We start from the raw sequence: 26,265 nt of genomic DNA, 5'->3' as shown, positions 1-26,265 counted from the left end.
ACTCCCTAAAAATAGCCAAATATTCCGCAAAGAATTAATTGGGATTGCACTTCCGTTTCTACTTGCATACGTCTATCGACTAATAAACCAAGAATTGCTGTCTGGGTCCTGTAAAATGCTTTCTAAATGGAAAGCTGAAAATGTGGCCCTCTTACACTCGGTGGAAAGCTGTGAAGATGAGCTTGTGAGCAATCCAATAAAAGTCATAAAAACGATCAGAGAATGGGACTGGATAAAGACATTAGAAACGGCCAATAAAAACAAACTCACGACTCACCTTCCCCTGATCTTTAAGAAACTGGATACCCTTCAAACTTACATCAACCTATTTCCGAATAGAGCAGCGCGTAACTTCTTCATGAAAATTTGTTTGATCCTAGTGGAAATGAATGAAATATTGGCCATCAGAGGCTTAGCTTTGACGAACTGTTGTCACTACAAATCCACCACGAAGAAGGAAACCATTCGCCATCTGCTTTTGGTCTGTCCGGTGACACAAGAGATTCACTCTTTATATATGAATGGTACCATTTCGAACTTTTGGATGAGGAGAACTGTTGGCAAAAACTGATTGGAGGAGACAAACCTGCATGGCTATTGGCCACTGTGAACACATTGTCAAAGTGATGCTTCCATCGCATATTTCGACTCAGCAACTGTAGCTATGACCTAACGTTGGAACATATGGATTTTTTTTTTTAAACACAATGAGAAAAACTAAAGAAAGTTTATATGTTCATACAAATTGGAAGATTGATTTGTTTGAATTGGAATTTTCAAACTTCTTTGTTTCTTTTATAAAAATCCTTTTGGATTAAACACAAATACATTTTTTTTACTCTCAACTTAAAATAATAGGGAGTAAAAAAAGTCCCACTTCAAAATCGTATCTGGATCACTCACTAGAGCCTTTATTCTTTGCGTAGTAGAGCTGTATGTGATCCAGTATCCCAGCCTGAAAGACCAGGTCCAGCAGGACATAGGCTTAAAATGCCAAGCTGGCCTAATGGCATCAACCAACACCATATTAAGTTAATGTTAATGTTAAAGGACATTTGTACTGCGCACTATCACCACCGTAGTGGTCCCTTGGCGCTCTGGCGGCTCTGAAAAAGGGGGGAGGGAGGATTGAGTTAGTGGGAGGAGGCAGGAAAAGTGCAAGAGGGCAGTGATGTGCTGTTGGCGGCCACAACCCGGTGGGTCCGTTGGCTGGGCCTGGGGTGTTTGCGGCCGGTAGTCGTCGTGTACTGTTGTGCAAGGCTATGTGTGTTTTTGTTTTGTTGTTGCAATGTAGTGAAGTTTGTGCGGTTTGTTGTGCTGTAGGTTTTGGTTGTGTTTGGTTTGGAGTTTGAGAGGTGTATGCAGAAAGGGAAATTGTTAGTAGGGTTGGTTAGTTTGCATCTCTATCCTGAATTGAAGCGCTCGGCTTGCGTAGTCTCCCCTGTTGCGGCTCTGTCCTGATCTGGGTCTGACTGGCCTACAGGTTCCTTACTCCTCTGGCCCCCACCTCTAACATGCTCTATAATGGCTCCCTTCTGCTCCATTTAGACTCTAGTGGCCAGTGCATCTGTTAATGACAACCTCTCAGGTAGTGGGGATGATTGTCAATGTCTCGATAATTCCACACCAACATGGTACTTGGGCGGTAATTAGATTACGTGGCGGACGAAAGTGTAGGTGGGATTGTCTGGGTTAGTTGACTCAGTCTCTGTGTGTGCCGCCTGTGTTCCTGTTTATGTCCGTGTCTTTCAGGTTTAGTTATCCTTTTTACCAGTTTTTCAGGTTTAGTCAGTGGTGTTGTAGAGCCAGGTTTTTAGTGATTTCCTGAATTTTAGGTGATCTTCAGTGTTTTTTATTTCCTTTGTAGAAACTGAGTGATCGGATAGCGTGCAGGGGAGGATATGGCATGAGTTTACCAGACCCAATAGCGATGAAGTCACCAGCAAATAGTCAATGGGGGAGGCCCGGTCAAGGACCAATTAATAATAAGAATATTCTCCATCGGCTGGGTGCAAATTCCTCCACACATCAATCCGACAACTCCACCTCATGACATCTACCAACACCTTGCTCTGATCTAGTCAGTGTTCTGTGAGATATGCTAGTATCATCCTTGGTCACATCCAGCATAGTATAGTATTAAAGTCACCTCCCTATGTAATGTGCGTTCAGATAGAATTTGCAGGTACAAATCTGGATCATCAGTGTTTAGAACATATACGTTCATAAGGATCCATCCATGGCCACAGATTATACCATGGACAATAACATACCACCTAATGGGAGCAACAGTAGAGGATGTACACTTAAATGGTAGGGATTTATGTATTTAATTGAAAACACCCCTCAATTGTGTGGAGCGATTTGTGTAATAACTCCATCGGCCCCACTTCTTTGCAAATTAACTATGTACAGCGTTTAGAGTATGTGCCTTTTTGAAGCATAACTGTGTGCTTTATGTCTGTCTATACAGTATAAACGTTTACAAGCTTTAATGGGATCACTCAGACGCTGCATGTTCCAGTTAAAAAAAAAACTGTAACCGGGTTAGGCATCCCAGACACCACAACATGCCTTATGCGTTTGCAGATATGGTGGCCAATCAGATACAGGCTACTGTGAATTTCCCAAGTGCACTTTAACGCAATTAACCCCAACTTGCCGAACCACACGATTAATGCAGTACTAAACATTGCAGAATGACCCACTACCCCAACAAACACAAACACCATAACTAATGAATGTGAATAAACTTGTAGGCTTGGAAAGGGAATCAGGGAGCAGTGATAGGAGCCTGCATATGCTAGCTAGACTTGCTCGGCTTTAACGAATATGAACAGAGTGAGTTAACATTAGCCATCATTAGTCTGAGTGATGCGACATATATAATTACAGCAATCACGGACATATTGGCTTATGATTGCACTATGGTGGGTTGCACCGCAGCAGGTAGAGGTATACACTCTTCTATAAATGAGCAGCTTACTCCAGGAGCGTGAAAAAGTATGTTTTGTCTAACCATTGAAACATTCATTAAGCTGAAAACAGCAGTGACTACGGGATTGTTCCTCTCAGGAACTTAAAAAAAAAAGAATTTACATTCAGTCTGGACTGTGATTCAAAAGTCCAGATATAGGAGCACTTTGCTGCATCCCAATCGGAGTTCGCCCTTTTCTCTTGAGTATTTCAGTATTAAGTAACGGTCTCTGTATTTCAGGATCCTTGCTATAATCGGCCTGGAGCAGCCCCTGGTTTAAGATTTAAGATTCAGGGCCATTGAGCAGTGAGCACGGTCGACTATGATGTGAGAGTATAAAGTGGGGTAATATAAAAGTTTGTTGATTAAGCTGCCCATATTTTCTTGTATTGTAGTTTCAGGCACTCACGCAACACAGATATTATGCGAGAAGCGACATCTAAGGTCCTTAAATTTCGGAATCCAATTTTTAGTTCCTTTGACCGATTGGAACGGCAGAACATAGCTCCACAATCTAGTGCATCACTGATTCTTCTTTCGGCTACAGTTATGCATGTGCTTTCCTTTTCCAGCATACTATTGCTTGTTTGTATACTGGCTGTAATCCCATGCAACTTAGTATTCATAGGGACAAAACCCTTTTGAATGCCCTGGTATACCTGGTGCATATCCATGGTGGACTCACCCTGAGCCTGCTCCTCCCCACTGTGGAATCCCATCCGAGCTTCTGTTGCTTTGCTCAGGGCACTAGTGAAGGGATCCATTTTCTATGTTTCTTGCCTCCACCACCACGGGTCATGGCAGCACACACTGCACCACAGCAATCTCACTCAGGTCCCTTGCAGGTTGCAACACGTTCCTGCTACACGGTAATCGAGACAAAAAAGCTCAAAGTATGAGACACGTATAATTTCTGTGACTCGGACCATTCAACTCTCATCCTCAATCGTACTCAATATCCCAACCTTTCAAAAAACTATTCCTCCTGCAGGGACATACCCAAGGTCTTATAACCAACACAATAGGTCTATATTCTGAATTTCAATGTACAAAAATACATTGTATTATATAAGAAAAGGAGATAAAAATACAAATAAATCAATGACAGTTTTGTGTCCACTAAAAGTGGACTAATCATCACAAGCAATTTGTGATGGAGTTAGTAGAAGTGCCTCAATATAATGGAAAAAAGATTGTTGTGAACAAAGCTGACACAAAATCACTTCTCTCTTCCGCAGAGGTGAGTCTGGACTTAGAGCCTATGAAAATGTAAATTTCATACGCGGGTGCTTTGTGTCGGCACGTCTTTCCTTGACAGCGTTCGCTTTGTCTAGATTTCTATCACGGTTGAGGGAGGCATTTGTCCGTACGTCACCTTTTTCCAAGCTTACATGGTAAGCAGCCACATAGCACACAAGGATATCTCCTCTGTTGGCCCACTGGTATTATTACAATATGCACTCCACCGTGAAGATCTCAGGCTCCGGTTAATGCAGGCCCCAATCATTAGGTACCTATTGTGGAGAACACCAGGGCCGGGGTCACAGCAACAGGGAAGACCGGACACAGGCCCCATCCATGGCATCAGCAGCAGGCAAAAGACCGGCCAGCTGCCCTGGTTGTGTGTGCCTGTTCGGGAGAATTCTTTTATAAGGCTAATTTCCCAAACCTAGCGAGTCCCCCAGCAGCTTTGCTGGATTTTTGGGGTTTGTTTTTTTCTCCTGCTAAGAGTGACACTCTTTTCCTCCCACTCTTAAGCATGATTAGAGCTATGTCTTTGACTTTTTGTGCGCTTATGGGCTATGTTTTTATTTTTACTCCATAGGGTATCATCTGTTTTTGTGTATGTGTTACACAGCACCCTCAGTGCAGTAACACAGGGGTGTCATAGTGACCCCCAAACAGACTCCATATCCTGGGACTGACTGTCTCCCAGGGCATGTACAGTCACCATTGACTTTACTAGTCCAAAATTGTGAACAGAAGCAGTACACACCATCATATTGTGGAAGTACTGGAAGGGGTCAATTCGATTCCCCCTGGGTCTGTTTTCAAGTGGGCAATGTCCAGCCCCCCCCCCCTGTCGAGTTTCTGGCTGGTGGAAGTGGTTACCACGCAAAATATCCCACCAGAATATTTCCTGTGGGATTTTCCCATTGATTTTAAACGCACCACTTTTTGGTACAATGTTAAAGATACCGCCGGTTTATTTATTTAATATTAAATCACCGGTTGGGTCTTTTTGCCAGAACTCTTTTCAAAATGGTGTTTGTGTCCGTCTCTGTAACTCCAACCAAGGTCGGCCCCTTTGTTCCACATTTTGGCGGGCTACTCCACAGAGGCCCTCCAACTGGTGCCACTCTGTCTGGGTTCCATAGGATATGTGGGTGGGGGAATGGGCACCCTGGACTGCGTTGCCTTAGCAACCCAAGTCACACTCTGTTCCGATTGGGCCAGTGGTGAGCCCCCCGGCTCACCACTTAGCATATTTGAGTGACAGCTAGGCTGTTGAATGGGGGTTTTTCTGCATAAAAGCAGGGTTGCCACAGGACCTAAGAAATCCGAAGAGGGGAGAAGCTGAGCCATCTGCAACGACGACACCACCGGTGGAGCCCTGCTGCAACGACCTCACCACTTTCCGGACGACAAGAGAAGACCTTCTGCTGAAAGAGTCTTCTTCCTCTGAGCTGGTGGGATCAACCATTCGCCATTTCCCCTTCCAGAACGTCTTGGTCGAATTGCCTGTGCCAAGCACCCCGGTGGCCGGATAGCCAAGCTTCACCACTGTGACCGCGAATACCAGGAACGCACCTTTTAACCGACTAACTCCGCGGCTGGTTTCTTCCCTGGGCAGTGCAACGCCTCCAAGTTTCCTCCTCGACGAGATCCTCTCTTCCCATGGTCGAAACCACGAACTGCACCCGCTGCCAGGAACAACTGCCACCGCTGGAGCTTCCTCACTCTTTAAGGTACTGTGTTCCACCTGGCTTCCCTTTCCACGGTTTGCTAAAGGTGACCCTTAAATCCTTTTCTTTCCAACTGGGTTGGCCCCCAGACCTATCTGTCTTTTGAACCACCCCAACCTCTTTTGAACATTTCTACAAAGACTTGAATGCATTGCTAAACCGTGTGATCTTGGGCACATTCCGCCTTGCTCCATTTAAAGTGGGCCTGTCCTATGAACTTTGGCTCTACAGTAGATTCTGCCTTCACTTACTTGTTTTGGTCTCTTAAAAGTGTTAGGAACTGTTTTATTGTTATGACCTGCCTTTTTCCCTCCCTTTTACTTAAAATTGGAGTGCCATCTAAGTTGCGCGCTCACCTCTGTTTTGACAAAAAGTGGTGTTTTGACTTAGACTCGTCTAATAATTCTTAAGGGAGGTGTGTATACTTTTCTGATTGTGTTTTGAACTTGCTTTGATTAATAGTGCTAGTGTATTTTCTGAAGTGTGTGTTAAATAATTATATACTTTTGATAACAAGCTCTGGTCAGTGTTTGCTTGCTCTACTGTGTTTTTAGCCCTATTGTGTATCCTCTGTATACTGCCTAACGCTTCTTGAGAGAGGTCCGACTGCTCAGCCACAGCTACCAGGTAAATCTGGGTGGTACAGACTCCTACCAATTGGGTTTACTGCTTACTCCTGTAGTCTTAATCTTCTTGCAGTGGTTCCCAAGGGAACTGCACAGGATTCTGCCTAACACTGCCCTCAGGAGAAGTCGGCGCCACATGCAGTTGTAAGCCCACAGGCCAACTCTGAGGGAACAAGCACTCGCTGCACACTTTCCGCGACAATGACATGCTCGGCACAAGGCCGCCTCTGAAGTCCCCCCCCCTTTCCAGGCACTAGCGCTGCACCCAAACAGTGCCGTTAGTGTCCCAGAGCAGTCACGTTCTTGCATCCAGTCGAATATCGGGCACCAGTGGCCAGCCCCACTACGACACTTTATTTTAAAGGAAGGATGTTGGCGCAGTGCAGAACTCTCCAGTTTGGCAGCCACCATGGTGGCTGCACCACGGCAGCACAGCACTCCCCAAACAGATACATTTTAAATATGTATCCCAATACCACAGGCCATGATAATGGTATTGAAAATAGTGAAACAAACCTGGAACACTTTTTTTTCATGCAATTAAGAAACAATGATCCAGTAAACTACAGACAACTAAAGTGTAAAGAGACAAATGCATTTATAGAGTTGGACTACTTAAAAGGGAACGCGCATACACCCTATGTGAGCATACAAAATAAGCAACTCAACGCAAAAGGGGGCATGCTTTAAAATAGGAGTGTATTGTTAACATACCTGCAAACTGAGAAGTTGCACTTGAAGCCAGATGTGTCTGCGCAGAGGCACCCACTGGTACAGTTCTAAAAATATTGCTGCAAAAAACAGTATCAATTCAGTGTTTTGAGAGTTGCAGTTGTCTTCAAAATGAAATGTTTTTGCTATAAGCTTAGCATGCAGAAAGCAAATATAAGATCATAGTGTTCATGGGGAGTTAGCGGGCAATGTTTTATTCAACTACATAAGAAATAAATAGTACAGATCAGGGCCTTCAAGCAAAAGCTTAATATTGAATTATTTTAAGTAAGCAAGTGTTTCAAAATTAGGACATTCAATTGAATACTAAAAGCAGTTCTGAATTAAGTTTTAAGCAATCAGTGCAAGCTCTAAACTGAAGACCACACACAAAACAAAGGACCGGAGGATGGACAGCAGAGAGGATAGTTTGAAGACAGACCTGGTAAAATCATAATCCTTAAACTAATATACTATTGTACAGACCCTGGTGTACAACTCTGGCAAATTTGTAGGGAAAAAGCAAACTACCACAAATATTGACCAGCTTCACAGTCAATTCTACATTGTAGATTTTATACCACTCTTTTGATCAACCTATATCGCAAACTGTAATCCTTCCCTCTGGAGTGGGCAAAGAACTAGACTACCTGCAACATGTGGCAGTATTAATGAGTGCTCTTCTCTTCAAATGTTTTGGTCCTTCCAATCATACAATCAAAAATGGCATACTATTTTCAATGTATGAGAACAAAAGAAAAATACTATAAAATCCACCCCATTGAAATTCCATTAGAGCCATTCAAATACTCACAAAATGCAATTTCTTGTTTTTCAGAGGGAAACAAGAGACAGGTATTTGATCAATTTTAATGTGACTCAAAGCCTCAAACCTCTTGAAAATGAATGGCGTGTAACAAGTAAATGCGTTTTTTAAACTTTATTAAGAGATTTACGTCTCAAACCAACCAGCATTACAACAAAAATACATGAGCAGATAGAAAAAGAAAGGAAAAAAAGAAACAAAGGGAAAGTACATGAATTACTGCAGTTTAGCCTTATTCTTTCATTACTCGAAGGCACAACAATAGCTGTTCTGAATAAAGCACATCCTAGCACTGTCTCTGCCAGCTCAGATCGTTGAGCCAGCAGCCACCAAAGTTCGCCAAACGTTCTTGGGTCTATTCCGCTGCCCACATAGAGAACCATATTCTTTGTCTATGTCACTAAGCCAGATCAAGTCCTAAAGCCAGGCCCATGTGACTGTGGGAGGTGGGGGGGTGTTTGGGGAGGTTGGGGTCAGGCTGGTTCATCTCAGCAGGATACATCTGTGTGCTGCCGTCATATTAGTTGTTAGAAATTTCCAACAGTGTTTCAGTACGCCTCAGGGTTCACAGGGTACTTCGTGGGCAAGCATACATGAAAGAACTTCCACCACCCCCACCCAGAATCGCTGCAACCTAGGACACGACCACAGCATGTGAATACAATCAGCGGATTCAGCATTACATCTCAAGCATCTAATATGTTCTGGTGCGGTTGAACAAGTGGAGGCGGGCTGGGGCAAGATATACCCTATGTAGGGTCTTAAATTGAACCAACTGAAACCTTGATTTAAACACTCCATTATGCGCTCCGAGAGCATTGGCCACTGCTTATCCGTGAAAGTAAACCCAGGATTCTACTGCCATCGTGGCATACACGTTAGAACCACGCTGCCCCCAAGGGGCATCTCGTTGAATTAGCCCATATGCCGTAGAGACCACACTCTTTGCGGAGGGTGACTTGAGTAGGTATTGCAACAGTAGTGTGGGGTGCATATTTGGAAATGTTGGGGACCACTCTTTAAAGATGGCCTGGATTCTAAAATATGCAATCTACAGCAGAACCTTTCACCCATCTTGGCCATGAACTGCTCCTGGGTTACAAATACTCTGTCAGCCATGTATTCTCTCCCCGAGCACCTCTACTGTTGGACCAAGGCTTCATCACATGTCGGTGGTAAGCATTCCAAAGCTGAAGGCCCGGGTCAAAATGGATAACAGAGTCGCTTCAAAAGCTTGTTCCATGCATGTAACGTACACGCTACCGGGTCAAATTTAGATTTGTCTTAAACACTCTCTGACACCAGGACCCCCTGTAATGCAAAGGGACGCACAAAACATTTTTCTATACGCACATGAGGGTAAAAGGCGGTTCCCGGCATCCAATAGGATGCACCTGCGCCGCCAAAAAGTACAACTGCATATCCGGCGCGCCAATACCACTTCAGTGCCATGGAAGGACCAACGTGTCCCAGCTAATCAGAGGGGTCTTCGGATACCATGCCAATCTCACTAATAAAGCCTTCAACTCCGCAAAGAAACTGACTCGGGTCACACAGGAACATCCTGGAAAATATATATCAACTTGTAAACCACTAACATTTTAGCAACTACAACCCGGCCCGATAACAATAGGGGGGAGTTTGCACCAACCTTCTACTCTCATCCTTAGAGTATGGAGGTACCTTAAATTATTAGCCTCAAAAACAGACGGAGCTCCCATATATATCTGCCAGTGTCAACAGGCTTTTTAGTCAAATCATTTAGCGGAAACAAAATTGACTTTGACAAGTTTATTCTAAGCCCAGAGAATCGACCAAACTTTGCCACCTCCTGCAACAACAGCTGTAAATAGACCGCTAGGTCCTTAAAATACAAAATCGCGTCATCGGCCTACAAGGACACTAGTTCTCTGGCACCACCCCTCGCTAGGCCCCTCAGAAGGTGAAACGTTCGTAGCCTGACCTCTAGTGGCTCGATCACAATTGCAAAAAGTAGCAGCGACAGCGGACATCCCTGTCTGGTCCCACAGTCTAGGTCAAAAGCTTTGGATCGCTTCCACAGATCAATTCAAGCGTTCGCCCCTGTGTACAACAGGCGCACTGCCTTCAAGTAATATTCTGGGATACCCATCTGTCACAACACCCTGAATAAATAACTCCATTCAACAGAGTTGAACGCTTTCTCCATGTCAAGCAGCGCTGCCAATGCCTGTGCCTTACAGTCGAGTGTCGATCTGAGCTAGTAAAGCAAAGAGCCTACGCAAATTCAACAAGGTCGACCTCCGTCGAATAGATCCAGGCTGATCGGTATGGATGAGAGCCGAAACAAACGGTAGTAGCCGATATGCCAATACTTTAGCAAAGATTTTGGTATCCAGATTCAACAACGAAATTGGACGGTATATGAGACAATCCTGGGGGGTCTTTCCCAGGCTTTAAAATCAAGTCACAACTGCCTTGCGCATTGTAGGAGGGAGCTGCCCCACCCCCCATTGCCTCCTCCCACACAAACAGCAAGTATCTGACTACCTTCGGACCCAGTTTGTTATAATACTCTGTCGTTATACCATCAGTGCCGGGTGCTTTGGCTGTGGGCAATGCGCGCATCACAGCTAAAATGTCGTTTTCTGTAAGCGGTGCAGCCAACACCTCCACCGCCTCCTGCCCTAACATCGGGAGGGAGGCTCCCTTCAAAAATCCCTCTAGGTCTTCCACAGCCAGAGTTCCCCTATACGCATACAGTTGCTCATAATATATCCAAAAAGCATCCAACATGGCATTGGACTCCACCACCACTCAGTCATCCGCAATGTGCATCACTGTAATATCAGTGGCGCCCCTCTACCTGGAGAAGCATTGCTGCTAAAAGTCGGCCTGCTCTACCCTCCTCACCATACTTATGAGCCAGTGCTGGGGGCACCAGGTATTTAACCTTGCGATCAGCCAGATCATTGAAGCAGACTATAGTGCGTCTTGTAGTCTGGCCCTAGAATCTGCATTCCCTGCCTCCCCATCCTTGGTCTCGTAACAATCAATTTCCAGTTCTACTTCGGCCAGTTGCCTCCGAATCGTCTTCAGTACCCACAATTTCAATTACATGCACACCCCACGCAAGGCCCATCAGAGAAACCAAGCCCACCTTTTCTTGAAAGTACAACTTAACAAGGCTGATCACTTGGCTACGGAGCACTAGGTCAGACAGAGCTGTGGCCTTAAACCTCCTGAAGGGTCTGGGGACACATTCACAACCCACGACCAGAGTGCAGGCGAGTGGTCTGACAACTTTCGTGGAAGACGGGAGCATTCAGCAGTCATGTGCACTTGGGCGGGTCTGCCAAAACATAGTCCAATCGCGAGGACATATTGTGTACTGTCAAATGGAACGAATACCCTCTATCCTCAGGGTGGAGCACACGCCAGACATCCATCAACTCCAGATCAGACATGACCCTCCGCACCATTTCCACTGCACGAGAAAGGGGACGAACACCACTAGCAGATCTATCCCTCAGTGGATCTAAAATGACATTAAGGTCACCTACCCACAACATAATATGCAAATATTGATGGCACCTAGAAAGGAGTGACTCAAAAAGAGGGGTCATTCACATTGGGGCTGTAAAGATTAACAAACGTCATCGGCATGTGTGCCCAGCTACCCGACGCAATCACGAATCTCCCCAGCAGGTCGACCACAGTCTCTGCCGTACGAAATCGAAGCGACTTCAGTATTAGTATCATGACTCCTGCTGAGTATGTAGAATAAGAGATGTAATACATACTAGCCCCCCCAGGATCTGGCAAACCCCTCGGACACCCCACCAACCAAAGGGGTCTCCTCTAAAAGGATCACTTTGGCACCATGTCTCTCACAATAATGTACCACCTTGCAAACTGTATGCAGATTGTTTAGCCCTCACACATTCCAACTCACAATGTTACAATGGTCATAATCACCTAATGCTACTAAAGAGCCCAGCCCGGCCTCCATAAGACTAGTTTCCAACAGTGTACACACGCACCAAGCCTCAATATTAGACTTGGTGACTAAAGACATGAATCATTAAAAAAAACGAAAAAAACAGCCCCAATACCACCCTCTTCCCACCGCTACCCACCTAACCCCCAATGACACCCAGTTTACCCTCCCCCCACCCACATTGGCCACTCCCAACTAACAGGGAAAATATCCCACCCCTCTCCCCAACCCATATCTACAAGCCAACATGGGCCAACCGGAGTCAGTAAAAAAAAATGAGCCTTGCCTCCATGAAGCACCCGCAGTTTGGATGGATACAGCATACTGCAAACCATACTTGTGAAGGTCGCACTTAGCCGCCAGGAAAGAAAGGCAAGCCTTCTGGACTGATGAGGTGAAGTCTGGATAGAACGACACCCGTGCATTCTCATACTGCAAATCTTCAAGCTTGCGGGCTCTGCGAAGAATCGCATCCCGGGCCCTGTAATTTAAAAAGCGAGCTATGATCAGTCGAGGCCTCTGGCCCAGTCTTGGAGCCATTTGTGACACCCGGTGCACCCTTTCAACCAGAAATTGCGATGACAGTGGGGATGTTTGCAGTACCCCCCGAATTAACTTTTCCATAAAGATCTCCATGTTCACCTGTGGTACAGATTCTGGAATTCTCACCACCCGAGTATTGTGCCTACGGGATCTCGCCTCCAGAGTCCTTGTTCTCCTCCTGCATTACTTTAACTGCCCACTGCAAGGTACAGCTTGCCTGTGTCACTTCCACACCAGTGTCCTCCAGGACGCCCACTTTGTGTTTCGCCTCATATATCCGGCTACTCTCCTCCTCAATACGATCGACGTTGTATGCCATTCCATCAAGCTTGGAGTTGAAGGATGCGAATCCAGATCTCATTTCGGACAGTACTAAACAGAGTTCCGATCCCGGGGCACTATCCGAAGGCTTGGGGTCAGGGTCTTCCAGGCCAGCATATACAGGCCTGTCTGGGGTGTCTCAGGGTGACAGCAACTTCTCTCCCCCATAACTCAGGCCCCCCTTCTGGTAGAATGGTAAGCGGGGCTGCTGCTTATTACCCTTGGCCATATATGGCACGCGCCAGCCCCCAGCAGCACCACAGCCAGGGAGCCTTCATAAGTGCCTCAAGTGTACCTTCAAGGCGCCTTCATTCGATCTCCAGCCCAGCTCTGCGCCCTTTCCAGGAATTCAGGATGGGCACTCCAATGCCGTTTTCAATGGCCCACACCAGCGGTATAAGTAGAAATGCATCTCCCGAACATCACAGCGCTGATTATATCCCCTGGTCACAGTTTCCCTTACATGGAAGCGCCACTCTGAACCACTGAGAGGGTTAGGGGGGAATCTCATGTCTTCAGTACAATCCTCTGGTGTAGATACTGCCTATGCCTACAGGGGTCGGACCCAGCGGGCAGTCAGCCAGTATCAGGAGCTCCAGCTAGCCCACACCACCCAACAGGAGGAGAAGGTCAGGTCCCCAATGTCTCTAATGCATCACCTGCTCTCATGACAAAATCGATGCCTGCTCCACTCTGAACCTTGCGTCTCACCGAGGGAGCCCCTACCACTCGCTCTGCACCAGCGGCTCCAGGCACCCGCCTCCCTCGGGTCAATCCGGTTGCTAAAGTGATAAAGTGATCAGGCACACCACTGGGAAAAGAGTCCAGCGAGGCGCTCTCACGCCCCAGCGAACCCGGGCTCAGGGAAGCCGCCCACTCCAAGATTGCGATGCAGAGCATGAGGCCTATGCTACTCCCCCACTGTCTCCAAGAAGAGGGTCCCGTACTGAGGCACAGCCCGCACCGGGATACCAGCTGCTTCAGGTTCCACCGGCGGTCAACAGCACCATAAGGCAGCCTCCCTCAATGTCATTGACGCACCAGCAATGCGCTCCAATTGGAGGTTGCATCATTGTCAGAGTGCACGACAGCCTTCAACACGGCCCAAATTTGCCTTGCCGGATCTCAGAGCTAGTCGAACTTTGCCCCACTACAGCAACTCACGGCACATGCCGTGGGTACAAAATATGACCTCCCCCTCTCCCAGATGCCTCGCGGAGCTCAGTAAAAAGAGGCCATCTTGGTTGCGGGCACCTCCCCAACAGATACATATGTTTAATACATTTTTTAGATTAAATTAAAGAAGTGCATAACTAACTATGAGAATAAATAAATAAGATAATAGAGCCTTCATGAACATTGAATCTTGTTAAAAGCAATGACATTTTTATAGAGTAAGAATTGACATGCATTTATCTATGAACAACAATATAGGAATGTAAAAGCAGGTTACATTTATACAATATCTCTGAAGAATTTACAAATATAAATAACGATCACGAATAGAGGAATACAAAACAAAAAGGCAGACAAATGTGAGAGCGAACACTCACCTCCTAAATTAATTCATGGAGGTTTGGCGACATTATAGTTTGAGTCCGATGACTTTTTCTGGATAACAGGAGTGGAATTTAAAAATTAGATAAAAAGGAGGCCATTTTAGGTATGTTTCTGAACTGCCTCCGTATACTTCCCAGCATAACTTTCAATTCTATGAATTGAACAAATGAGGTTTCAACACGTGTTGAGATTTACTGATTAACATATTTCAGATGATTACTAAAAACTGGAAATCAGCCTACTGAATTTGAGAAAGACAGGTGTACATATTTTTCCTTTTATACCTACAATCTTCCTAGTCTATTAAACTACTATTTTGGTCCCAATTTAACTCAGATACACATCAGTTAGTTTTCCAATACACTGTTAATAATTTTGCCACTAGGTGGCCCCTTGTCATTCAATCGGAGTAGGGGAGGGCTGGGGGGGGGGGGAGCCCTGCCCACCACCATAGTCAAAAACACACAGACACTGTACAGAAGATGGCCCTTGCAGTCCTTTGAAGCAAATAGGAGTTGAGGAACCTGTTCTCTATAATGTTGTTGGACCCCCAGGTTGAGCCCTTGCCCATGCACCGGACTACAGTGAATTACTTCAGCATTGTTATTCATTTGTTTTTGTACCTTGTATTTTAAGGTTAAGGCATCGGCCCTACATGTATGAAGTCATAAATGATATTTCACAAAATGTGTAATCTTAATCTAATTTGATTTGGTACACTCAACTCCTGCTATCTAATAGTATATATGGCTCTTTTATATATGATATGATATTTATAACGCGCCTATACACAAGTGTTTCAAGGCGCAACGAGGCAAGGGAGGGGGAACAAAGGGAAGACAGACAACGGTCCTACTAGGCAAGGTGTCATTCAGATCACGCAAGTGCATGGGAAAGGGAAAGTGAAAGAGGGGAGGGAGAGGAGAAAGTGCAGTACATGGGAAAGTAGAATAAATAAAATAAATAAAAATGGCCAGCTGGTGGCAAGTGCAAGGAAAGTGCAAACATAAGTGCTGGTAGGGGGACTGTAAGGATACAGAAAACAGGTGCTGGGGTTGCCAGGGAGGCAGGGCAGCTGTGCAACTGGCGGGGCCAGGGCCCGAAGTCAGAAAGGGTGGCCAGGTAACCAGTGCATTTTCAGCCAGGAATTCAGCAGGGGAGAGCGGGAGAGAAAGTAGAAGCAAAGAGGAAGGTTTTGAGGTGCCTCCGGAACCGGAGATGGTTCTCCTCAAGTTTCAGGGAGGCAGGAAGGCTGTTCCAGAGGGAGGCCCCTGCCAAAGAGAGAGATCTACCACCAACTCGTTGCTTGGAGAAGCGACTGACCCTGAGGGAGTTGGAGGCGAATGAGCGAAGAGCTTGGGAAGGAAGATATTTAGGAAGAGAGAGTTGAAGGTATTGCGGCCCCAGGTCTCAGAAGGATTTGTGGACAATGCAGAGGGTTTTGAAATTAATCCTCGCAGCAACTGGGAGCCAGTGCACAGATTTCAGTCCTGGAGAGATCCGATCACTGGGCTTGAGGCCAAGGACAAGTCTTGCAGTCCTGTTCTGGATAAGTTGCAGAGGGCAGAGTGTAGAGGCAGGCAGATTTAGATAGAGGCTGTTACAATAGTCCAACCTAGAGAGAACCAGGCCTCTGGAGACAGTGAGCTTCTGGGGCAGGAGAGGAAAGGAAGAATACCTCTGAGGAGGTGCAGCTGGTAGTGTGACTTCTTAGAGACGTCAGAGATGTGAGGAGAGAAGGAGACTGTGGAGTCAAAGATGACCCCAAGGTTTTTAGCCTCGCAGGTGGGAGCAAGAAGAGGGTCAAGAGAGGCCGGCGAAAGAGCTGCAGGGAAGGAGGGAGGGGGTGTTCCAATGAGTAGAATCTCAGTCTTAATGGCATTTAGGCAGAGGTCATTGGTGGCACACCACTCCTGGATAGCATAAAGACAGTCAGAGATGAGGGAAGGAGAGGAGGAGGCCGAGGGTAGCCTGAAAATGAGCTGGGTATCATCCGCATAGCACTGAAAATTGGGGCAGAGAGCGGCGATGCAGTGGGCAAGGAGTGCCAGGCATTGGTTGAACAGCCGGGGAGAGAGGTTGGATCCCTGGGGGACACCACAGAAAAAGAAAAAAAGAAAAAGATATTAGAGAGGAAGGACCCAAGTTGGCCTGGAAGGGTCGGTCGGAAAGGAAAGAAGACAGCCACGCCAGAGCCTGACCAGTGATACCCAGGTTATCACAGAGACGGTTGAGCAGGATGGCATGGTTGACAGTGTTGAAGGCAGAAGAGAGATCAAGCAAGATGAGGATGCACAGGGTGTTAAGAGTCAAGGTTGGAGAACAGGTCTTCACGGATGTTCAGGAGAACAGTTTCCGTGCTTCTGGCAGCTCTGAAGCCAGACTGATGGTCATTAAGACAAGCAACAGATTCAGTGCGGAGATTAAGCTGGGAGATGGCCAGTTTCTCCAGGAGCTTGCCCAGGAAGGGAGTGATGGGGATTGGGCAATAGTTAGCCGGGCAGGTAGGGTCGGCAGAGTGTCATGCCTGCTCTTCCCCATTCCCCGGCACTCATACGTTCCCCACCAGGGTCCTTCCCCGCTCCCGCGCACGTCCTGCCCAGATCCTCGTCGCATCACAATACCTGCCTCCCCTCCCAACAGCAGCAGGATGCTTCGGTCACGCCTCTCGCCAGTGGACTCGTGGGAGGACGAGGATGGCGGCGTCCGAGGTCCTGGCAACTATGGTCATGCTTGCGCTAGAGGACACCGATTTCCACTATTTGCGGCTGAAACAGACCACTGCTCTCACTGGTTGGGACTTTCCGGTCACGTGGTTGGACCCACGATGTTGCAGATGCGCTCACGTGACCAATCAATGAAGTAACCAGAATAAAGAGCTGCCAGCAACGCGGGGCCACGCTTCTCAGCTGTTTTTGACAGTGAGTAGCGTTCCAAACTTTTGGTGTCTTTTTCTGGATTTATTGGACCTTTGCTAACGGACTTTGGATTTGTTTTGAATTACCCTCTTGGATTTGGCATAATGGAACTTTTGCTTTCCTGGTTTATGGACTTACTGACTTTCTATCACAGACTTCTTTGGATTAACCCTTGGCTATTGAAACTCTGCATTCTTCACGTGGGAAACTACCATCTCTTCCCTTTTCATCACGGTGCAATCAACATCACAGTTTACCACAGGTACTGGGTAATACCCGTTCATTTTGCTGCAGTTGGGCTCCCTGTTTCCTGACACCCACCCTAGGGAGGGACAGCACGAGATTTGCTTTCCTTACTGCAGCTTTACAGGCTACTCTGGTATGTGTCATTTCATTCCTTGTATTAGAAAGTTGTTACAGTCATAGTTGTGCAGTATTCATACTTGATTGCCTGTTCCTTTGCAGCTGCCTGGTTACCCGAGTTACCAGAGTTCATGCTTTCTGCACCTGTGGCCTCAATAACTGGCCAGGGAGTGTTATTGACTTCTCTCTCTGGCCGGTGCTTGGGGGCGAAGGTATACATAGTCATCGCGGAGCCTCATCTGACAGATTTTGACAAGAGGGTTTCTGAAGAAGAGGGTGCACAAGGGAGTGCTTCAGGGGGGATGGGAAGACTCCAGTGGCGAAGGAGTGACTGCAGAAATCAGCCAGGGCAGGAGCCAGAGTCTCAATGTGGTCCTTAATAGTTTTGGAGGAACAGGGGTGAACCTGTTTCGACGAGACCTTCATAGATCGGTCTAGAAACTTCGTCTGCAGAGAGAAAAAGGGGAAAGGCAAAGGAGGGAAAGGGGGGGGGGGGCTGCAGAAGGGCCAGAGGAAGAGCAGGGAATAGTGAGGGGTGGGTGTGGGGAGGGGGGGCGATAGGAGGAGAGTGAGGACAGGATGTCCTGAGTTTTTGAAATGCAGTGAGAAGCCAGTGCCGTGCTGAGGGCCTGGGAGGTAGAGACTGCGGCAGAATTGACCAGTTCCTTGCAGATTTTAAAAAGAGTTCAGCAAAATTGTTAGATGCCGCAGAGATACGGGATTGGATAGGAGCTCTTCTTGGTGAGGACGGAGAGCCGGTATGCCCTTTGCAGCAGGCGGCAGGTCAGTTTGTCAGAGGATTCACATGAAGCACGCCCTTTCCTCTCGGCCACCATGCACTTGTGTTTTAGGGTGACAAGGTCTGAGTCAAACCAGGAGTTACACATGGCTTTGGGCTTCAGGCAGATTCTCATGACAAGGGCAAGGATATCAAGAGTATCAGATATAGAAGAGTGGAGCGAGGAGAGGGCTGTGTCCAAGTGGGAGTCAGCCAAAGGGAGAGGAGAGGATGAGAAGGTGGCGGCGAAAGCCTCAACTGACATGCGCTTCATGGGTTGGATGACCGAGAAGGTGGGTGGCAGTGATGGAGGTGGCTTGGCCTGAGGGCTAGGGAGGGTGAGGTGGGAGGATAGGAGAAAGTTATCACTCCAGGAGAGAGGAGTGGAGAGAGGGACAGAGAGGGGAAGGTCTGAGGAGATCAGAACATCGAGAGTGTGCCCAGCAGAATGAGTCGGGCCAGAGGGGAGAATGGTGAGTGACAGTCGCAGAGGTCGCGAAAGAGTCCAGAGGGGGGACAGGAGGCATCCAGGTGGATGTTGAAGTCTCCAAGAAGGAGGAGTTGAGTGGTTGAGGCCAGGAGTGAGGAGGAGAGGTCCGCCCACTCAGAGAGGAAGGAAGAAATCTGACTTTGGAGTTTGAGTTGGTATGCCGGTGCTCCCCGGTATAGGGAGTTGGCATAGTCCAGTCTCGACATCCTAATAGACTTAACTGCGGCAAGTCTGTTTGGGTAGGAGAGGTAGGGAAACATGTGTCTCAGAAATCTGAGGTAGTAGTGACAGCATTTTGACATGTTGATCTGACAGAACAGGGTTAGGCCCGAGTCCATAGTGCAGCCAAGGTTTTTGACTATATCGGAGGGGAGCAGGGGGGGCCATGGGAGCGGATGTGGGAGAAGGGCAGTATTGCCACACACCATGATTTTAGTGTTATCAGGGTTCAAAAGGAGGTGGTTTTTTTGTCATCCATCGGTCTATCTCACGGAGACGAGCTTAAAGGTCAGGACCAGGGTTGGTGCTGGTTTTGGGGATTCTTAGGATAATTTGGGTATCGTTAGTGTCGTAACAGGAGAGGCTGTGAGTGTGGATGATTCCTGGAAGAGTGGTCATATACAGGTTGAACAGGAGAGCACATAGACATGCGCCTTAGGGTACTCCAGTGTTCACCAACCGAGCAGTTGAGACAAAAGGGGAGAGCAAGGTTATTTGTTTCCTGTTGCTGAGGAAGGAGGCAATCCATTTCAGAGCAGTGCAATGGATTCCTAGGAAGTGAAGGCAGTCAAGGAGGATTGAGTGGTTAACCGTGTCAAAGGCTGCAGAGAGATCGAGGAGAATCAATGCTGTGCAACCTTCAGAATCTGCAGTGACCTTGAGATCATCCCAGATTGAGATAAGAGTCGTTTCTGTTTCATGTCAGGGTCTGAAGACTGATTGTGCTGGGTTGAGGAAGACTGTTGGATTTTGCAAAGGAGTTGAGCTGGGAGTATGCTGTCCGGTCAATGATTTCCGCGAGAAATCTTGTGTTGGAGATCTGCCAGTAATTCTTGGAGTCTAGGGGGGGCTTGACATGCGCTATTTTGAAGGCTTCAGGGAAGTTGCCATAGGTCAGGGAGTCATTTCGTATGGCTCTCGTGTGTTCTCCTGCGCAGGTAGAGGAGAATATTTCTTTCAGGACAGAGGCCGGGCAGAGGTTGAGTGGAGACTCAGAGTTTGATTGCTGATAGCAGGTCAAGGAACTTGTCTCCAGAGATCGGTTTGAAGGAGTCGAAAGTAGGTAAAGTGGGCATCAGGGTAATGTGATCAGGAGGGGTTGGTGAAGGGAAGGGGGAGAGAAAGAACAGTTTGGTGTTAAGGGTTGCCGTCCTGTCAAGTGCGGTGTTGTAGAAGTGAAGCGAGAGGGAGTCGCAGAGTGATTGTGTGGGGGTGGATTGGGTAGAGGTGCACATAGGTTTCACGAATTCTGAGATGATCATGTGGAGTTCTTTGCTGCGGTTACCACAGTTGAGAATTCGTTTATTGTAATAGGTTTTTTTGGCCTTTCGGATTTCGAATTTGTAGTTACAGTAGTGCAGGGCGAACATGGATCTGCTGAGATCGGGTTTAGATGCTTGCCATTTGCGTTCGAGTTATATTTAGTTTTTTGGTACTCCTCAGGTGGGGCGTGAACCATTTGGGGGACGGTCATTTGCGTGAGGATTCGTGGCGAGAGGAATCAGTGAGTCTTTAGGCCGGGAGTCGAAGGAATCAAAGGTTAAGGGTCTATCACAGAGCAGCGTTGCAGGGGGACGGAGAAGCAGGGCTTTGGCTAGGTCAGGAAGGATATTGACTTTGTTCCAACATTTGAGGTCAGGGGTGGGGGCCAGGGGACTTGAAGGCGGAGGGGCAGGTGTGTGGATAGAGAAATAGATGGCAAAGTGGTCAGTCCAGATGAGCGGTTTGGGACAGGGCAGGATATATATATATATCAGGTCGTGGGAGCTGAAGATTACATCAAGGGTGTGCCCAGCTGAGTGGGTTGGACCAGTGGTATGTTGGGAGAGGTTGAGCACAACAGGGTTGTTGGGCATATCGAACCAGATATTCTAGTCTCCCAGGAGTGTAAGAGAAGGGTGATTTACCTGAATGGTAGCTATTGAGTCACAGAGGTTGTTGGCGAAATGTATATCGTATCCAGGGGGTCTGTAGACGAGTAGGAAGCTGTGGGTGAAAGTCGAAGGTAGCAAGAGTTTTACCGGAAGGGATTCACAGGAGGTGTTGTATGTCTGGGATTCGACGAGTGACATGGAGAAATGGGGTTTGACGAGGATTGCCAAAGTAAGGGAGGAAGGATTTGTATGCCCCCGCCCGCCACTGTACATTCTGCAAAGAATAAGTCTATTTGCTCATCCCATTGCGGGGAGACGTCCCCAGTGTCTTTCACTGTCGACAGTAGAAGGAAGCCATTGAATGACACACTCAGACACCATTTTGTGCCACTTTAGACTTCATTTATGTACTAGGCCGCACAATGATCTCTAAAAGGTCTTCTCTTCCTTCACCCAGCGCTGCACACTGCCAGCTCCGACTGCCCCCACCACTACCTCTCCTGTCTGCGCCACACCAGCCCAGTTCTCACCAAAGCCCAGACGCAAATTGTTGCAAACTGAAAACTGTACTCTCTCTTCCTCCGAGCTCACTGCTCTGTGTGACCGGGGCAAATCCTGACTAGTGTATTCATCCATCTCCACAAACCTGCTCCTTCACCCCCACCTTTAGAAATGATTGCGTGCACAACTTTTGCCCCTCTAATCTTCTTTCATGTAGCAGTTTGTGTGAGCTTCCCCATGGATCACCCTAAATTGCCCCCAATATAACTAATTCTATGTGATCATATATTCTTCTTTGAATAACACCTATCAATCCATTCGTTTGAACCATGAGGCACCAGGGCAAATAAATCTCAGATCAAAACCTTTAGATAAGCCACCTGGCAAAGATGACCACCACACCCCTGCCCCACAAAGGCCTAGATTGAGAATGTGTATACCTTTGCTCACGATTCACAGGCCACCCCGCATTTTGGTAAAAATGTTATTTATTACATACTCTTAGCATGTCAATGATTACTGTGTAGCTTAGATTAGTTAGGACAATCGCATCTTGTGGACTCAGCCTTACCTTCACCCCTCCCAAATAAGCCGAACTGACCCATGTGCCGTGAGAAGTAACAGCTCTGCTCCAAATCAAGCTTCACCAGCACAGTATGGCCTCTAATGAAACATTGTAATGCACCAATGGACTCGCACTATTCATCCCCTATACTGTTTGTCACCGATGATGAAATTTATGTATAAAGATGTGTTGTTTCTGTATTGTTGGCAGAGTGCTCTGCATGCATCATTTACTTTATAAAACTTTATTTCACTTGCAAACTTCCTCCTGGTCTCATTCCATACTTGGGAATGTCCATTTATTCTGAATTTGGGATTTGTATTTTGGGGAATGACCACCTTCACTTGGTGACGCCGATGGGATTGCTCCGAGAAGAACCCTGTGCTCTGCGGAGAGATCTGGGGCGCTCCCATCAAGACCACCGCCAGCTATGGCTAGCCAGTCTTAAAACACGTACGCCCCTGAGCAGGTTTCATGGGTCCCGACTTTGCAAATACCCAACTGCTCGTCGGAGCCGGGCGCGGCTTGATTGGTGGGCGGCACCCAGATTGTGGATAGACCGTGACCGGAGCTCTCTGATCACCACGAACACGTGAGTATTGACTGCAAGCAGAATTAAAGGAGGGAAAACTAATAGGAGGGTCAGATTAAAAAAGCAGGGGAACGACCTGCAGGTAGGGTACGAGTAGGAGTGACTGTTGACGAAAGTATTTTTTCTTCTTTTTTATGGCCATAAGGTGTTTGTATAAGGTGACGAAATAAGAAGAGAAACGGGAGCCTAGCTCCGAAAGGGGGTGGAAGGCGGCGCAGCATAGTACTGTCTTGACCAGTGCAGGTTTATAAATGAGGGATAAGGAATAAGTAGGAGTCTTGCACATTGAGTGGACTCAGAGAATATTAGTAATTAGTGTACTTTCTTCAGTATTGGTAAATACTCTTTAGAAGTCGGCCCAGAAGGGGTCAGGGTGGAGTGACTGAGTTGTGAATGAAGGGAAGAATTTAGTATTTTTGAAAAAGGAGCGGGTCCTAAAAAGTTAGCCTAAAAATACATTTTTTTATGTTCTTCGTTGTCAGTAAGGTTTTCAGTTGTCAGTAAGGTGCATCAGTCTTTCAGGTCTGTCTGTTCAGTGATTTATGTTTCCATGGTTTTTTGTTTCCTCTATGACATGGTCAAAGTAAAATAAGGTGTAAGTGAAATGTTTAGAAATCCTATTTTGATTTTTTTTATTAGAAGATACAAGGTTATTGAATTATATATAGTGATAACTGACACATACACGCCTGCACGCACCCAGACAGTGGAAAGAAATTATGGGAGCAGATACACCATTTCTGCATATTTGCCAACACCTCCCCTTATACAGTGAGAAAATAAAGTATCACAACCAATGGCTAACCAAGATTAAGGGGGGGAAGGATCGTCTCAGATATGGCCAGAAGGAGGGTCGTTTGATAAGAGGGTGTTGGATCTAGTAGCGACATACTTAATGGCCAAGTATAAAGAAAAACAGCTTCAAAATAGAAGGGATGTACTGGATCTTTGGAGGATGTTTGAAGAAACGCCTCCCGCAAATAACAAAGAAAAGGAGTTACCATCTGTAGTGACCACAAACCAGGGAGGAAGGAGGGGGAGAAAAGGAAGGAGAGGAACCAAAAAAGCTGTACCCATTACTAACTAAACCTGCTGAGGGATATAGTGACCCATTGTATTTGCCCCGATCAAGTGCACCAACCACACCGGCAATAGCCCCTCCTCCCCTTAGGACCCTAAAAGCCCATACGGCCCAACAAGCTCACGCCCAGCCAACATAGCACGCATCAATCGAAACAGAGGACCACATCATCAGTAAGTGTGGGACAAGGTAGTGTGATATCCGACAGGGAAGAAGAAAGTTGGAGCGATATCGATGAGTACGAGGAAGGAGCAGTTGGAGGGTGGGGGGCTTACAGGTACAGTATCTTACCCCGCAGGTGGGAGGGGAAGAAGCAGCATGGCAGGGAAGGCTTAGGAACAGGATGGGGAGAATGGCAATGGCAAAAAGGAAAGGAACAAAAAGGTAGGTAAAGGGAGTGGGAAGACAAATCTGCAGATGCCTCATCCAGAAGGAAGCGCGAAGGCTGCACTATGTGCCCTGGGCACTGATGGACAAAACAAATTTGCTGAAGTTACTACCCCAACTTTAGGGAGGGGCCGGGAAATGGATATACGCCTTCGAGAAACACACTGCAGGGGTGCCCTTGGCTATAGGGGATGTTAAGAGCTTGCTAGTATCTGCAGTGGGTGATCAAGCAGACTGGGTGTGGGTGAAAACGGGGTTCCCGGGAGTAACAATGAATTGTGATTGACACGATGGGGCATCATTTAACGTGAGAGCACAGGTGTGGGATGCACTGTGGAGAACATTCCCCGACACCCCAGACTTACACTCAGTGATGCAATGTACAATGGGGGACGATGAAGAAGCTGTGCAGTAAATTCTTCAGGTGAAGGATATGTGGATAGCGGAGACGGGGACAGCCTGGTATCCGTCAACCTCCCTCTTTTACGTCATTATCAAAAGAGGCCAACCAAAGGAGGTGCAGAAGGCCCTAGTGTCATGCCTGCCACCCCCAGGATCGGTTACATACCCCAAACGCTCCTATATTCCGGCATCCTCAGCTTTCAGAACGGCCAGGCCGTTCTATACTCAATGGAAATTGGCCGGGAGAAGCCACTGAAAGAGCTCGCGTCACATGACCAACGTACGCATCATCGCATTGGTCAGGTGCACGTCAGCTGACATCATTTAACGAGGCGGATGCCTTACAGCTGCGCTTCTGATCGTTTTCGGTATCTGTGTTCCAGAGCTTGCTTCTGCTGTTTTTCGCAGACGCTCATCCTTCCATCGCAAGGAGCGGTTGCCTTCCCCCGTGTTTCCTACGCATTTCAGACAACCTCCCAGCTCGTCTCAGAACTAACCTTTCTTCCGCGTTCTTACGCGGCTTTCTACAACCTTTCACTCTATTTTCATACGGAGCCCCGTCGCGTTCCTACGCGACACTCTTCATCCTGTTGCTTTGTTCCAAGACGGAGCCCCGCTGTGTTCTTCCGCAATTCAGCAATTTCCTGGTCTGTTGATTACAGAGGCCCCAGCTGCCCGCCGCGTTCCTACGTGACACAGCTATTTTCACGGACTGCAATCAACACCCTGCAGAGTCCCGCTCCATATCCATCCAGTTCGGCAATACTATTAACCTCATTACTCTTTGTCACTCTCCGTAGACATTTACTTCCATTGTGGGTATACAACCTCTGCTAAATCCCATCCTACTTGCAGGAGAGTTTAGTTTGACAGTCTCTGTACTCACCCCTGCTCAGGACTCAACTGGACCTTCAATTTCTGTAAAGGGCTTGTCTTCCTGGATCAAGGTTTTTCTTCTCCTCATATAAGTGCACAGAACTTTGGATGCTTACCTGTGTGCACCAACCCGACTCTAGTGCGGCCCTCGTTCCGCCGGTGTTAGATTCCTCACTACCCTCTCCTTGTCGTTTTCCTTGGATTCATCGGACATTGTTGGGACTTACCTGTGGCTGTACATCCAGGTTAGTGTATATAACATAGGTTCTTACTGTCCTTTTGTACCAATAGCCTTCTAATTAGTCCACTCTCTCTCGACAGACTGGTGAATCTTGGTCCACTCATGCCCTTCCCACTAACAGCTCTCTTTGACTGTGGGTTTTACTAGTCGGAGAGTGACATTAGTTAGAAGGTTTCTCTTGACACACTACGTTCTACCTCTGACAATAGTAGATGGGAGAAGACATCGAGTGTATCCTTTGCAACTACCAGTCTGTATCCGTTAAGTACACCCTAGACATATCCTTCTGTATCTGTTGTGTTTCATTGTCACAAACCTGGTTATAACACCTAGATAAAATTGCTGGGATTGAAGCCAAGGGTTGGCCAGAAATACAAAGCACCATAGTATACTATTGTAGGAGGATCAAAGTGCGGGAGAAAGAAATTGCAAAGAAAAGATTGGCAGATGAAGCGAAACTCGTACAAAA

At 47.1% G+C, this 26,265-nt stretch overlaps 1 protein-coding gene across 12 annotated transcripts in view; it reads right to left on the bottom strand.

Annotated features, from left to right (window-relative positions):
- The window catches only part of AGFG1 (ArfGAP with FG repeats 1), a 1,171,945-nt gene that overhangs the window by 401,128 nt on the left and 744,552 nt on the right, over positions 1–26,265 (bottom strand). For all 12 annotated transcript variants that reach the window (XM_069618220.1, XM_069618222.1, XM_069618215.1 and 9 more), the window contains one exon: positions 7,284–7,360. In XM_069618220.1, the coding sequence (XP_069474321.1) occupies positions 7,284–7,360 (77 nt within the window). The remainder of the gene's footprint in view (positions 1–7,283; positions 7,361–26,265) is intronic.

Source organism: Ambystoma mexicanum, chromosome 10 (genome assembly GCF_040938575.1).
Source record: "Ambystoma mexicanum isolate Mex_15411 chromosome 10, UKY_AmexF1_1, whole genome shotgun sequence".
Lineage (NCBI taxonomy): Eukaryota > Metazoa > Chordata > Amphibia > Caudata > Ambystomatidae > Ambystoma > Ambystoma mexicanum.
Note: the sequence above shows the minus strand (reverse complement) of the source record. Positions and strands in the feature narration are given on the sequence as shown.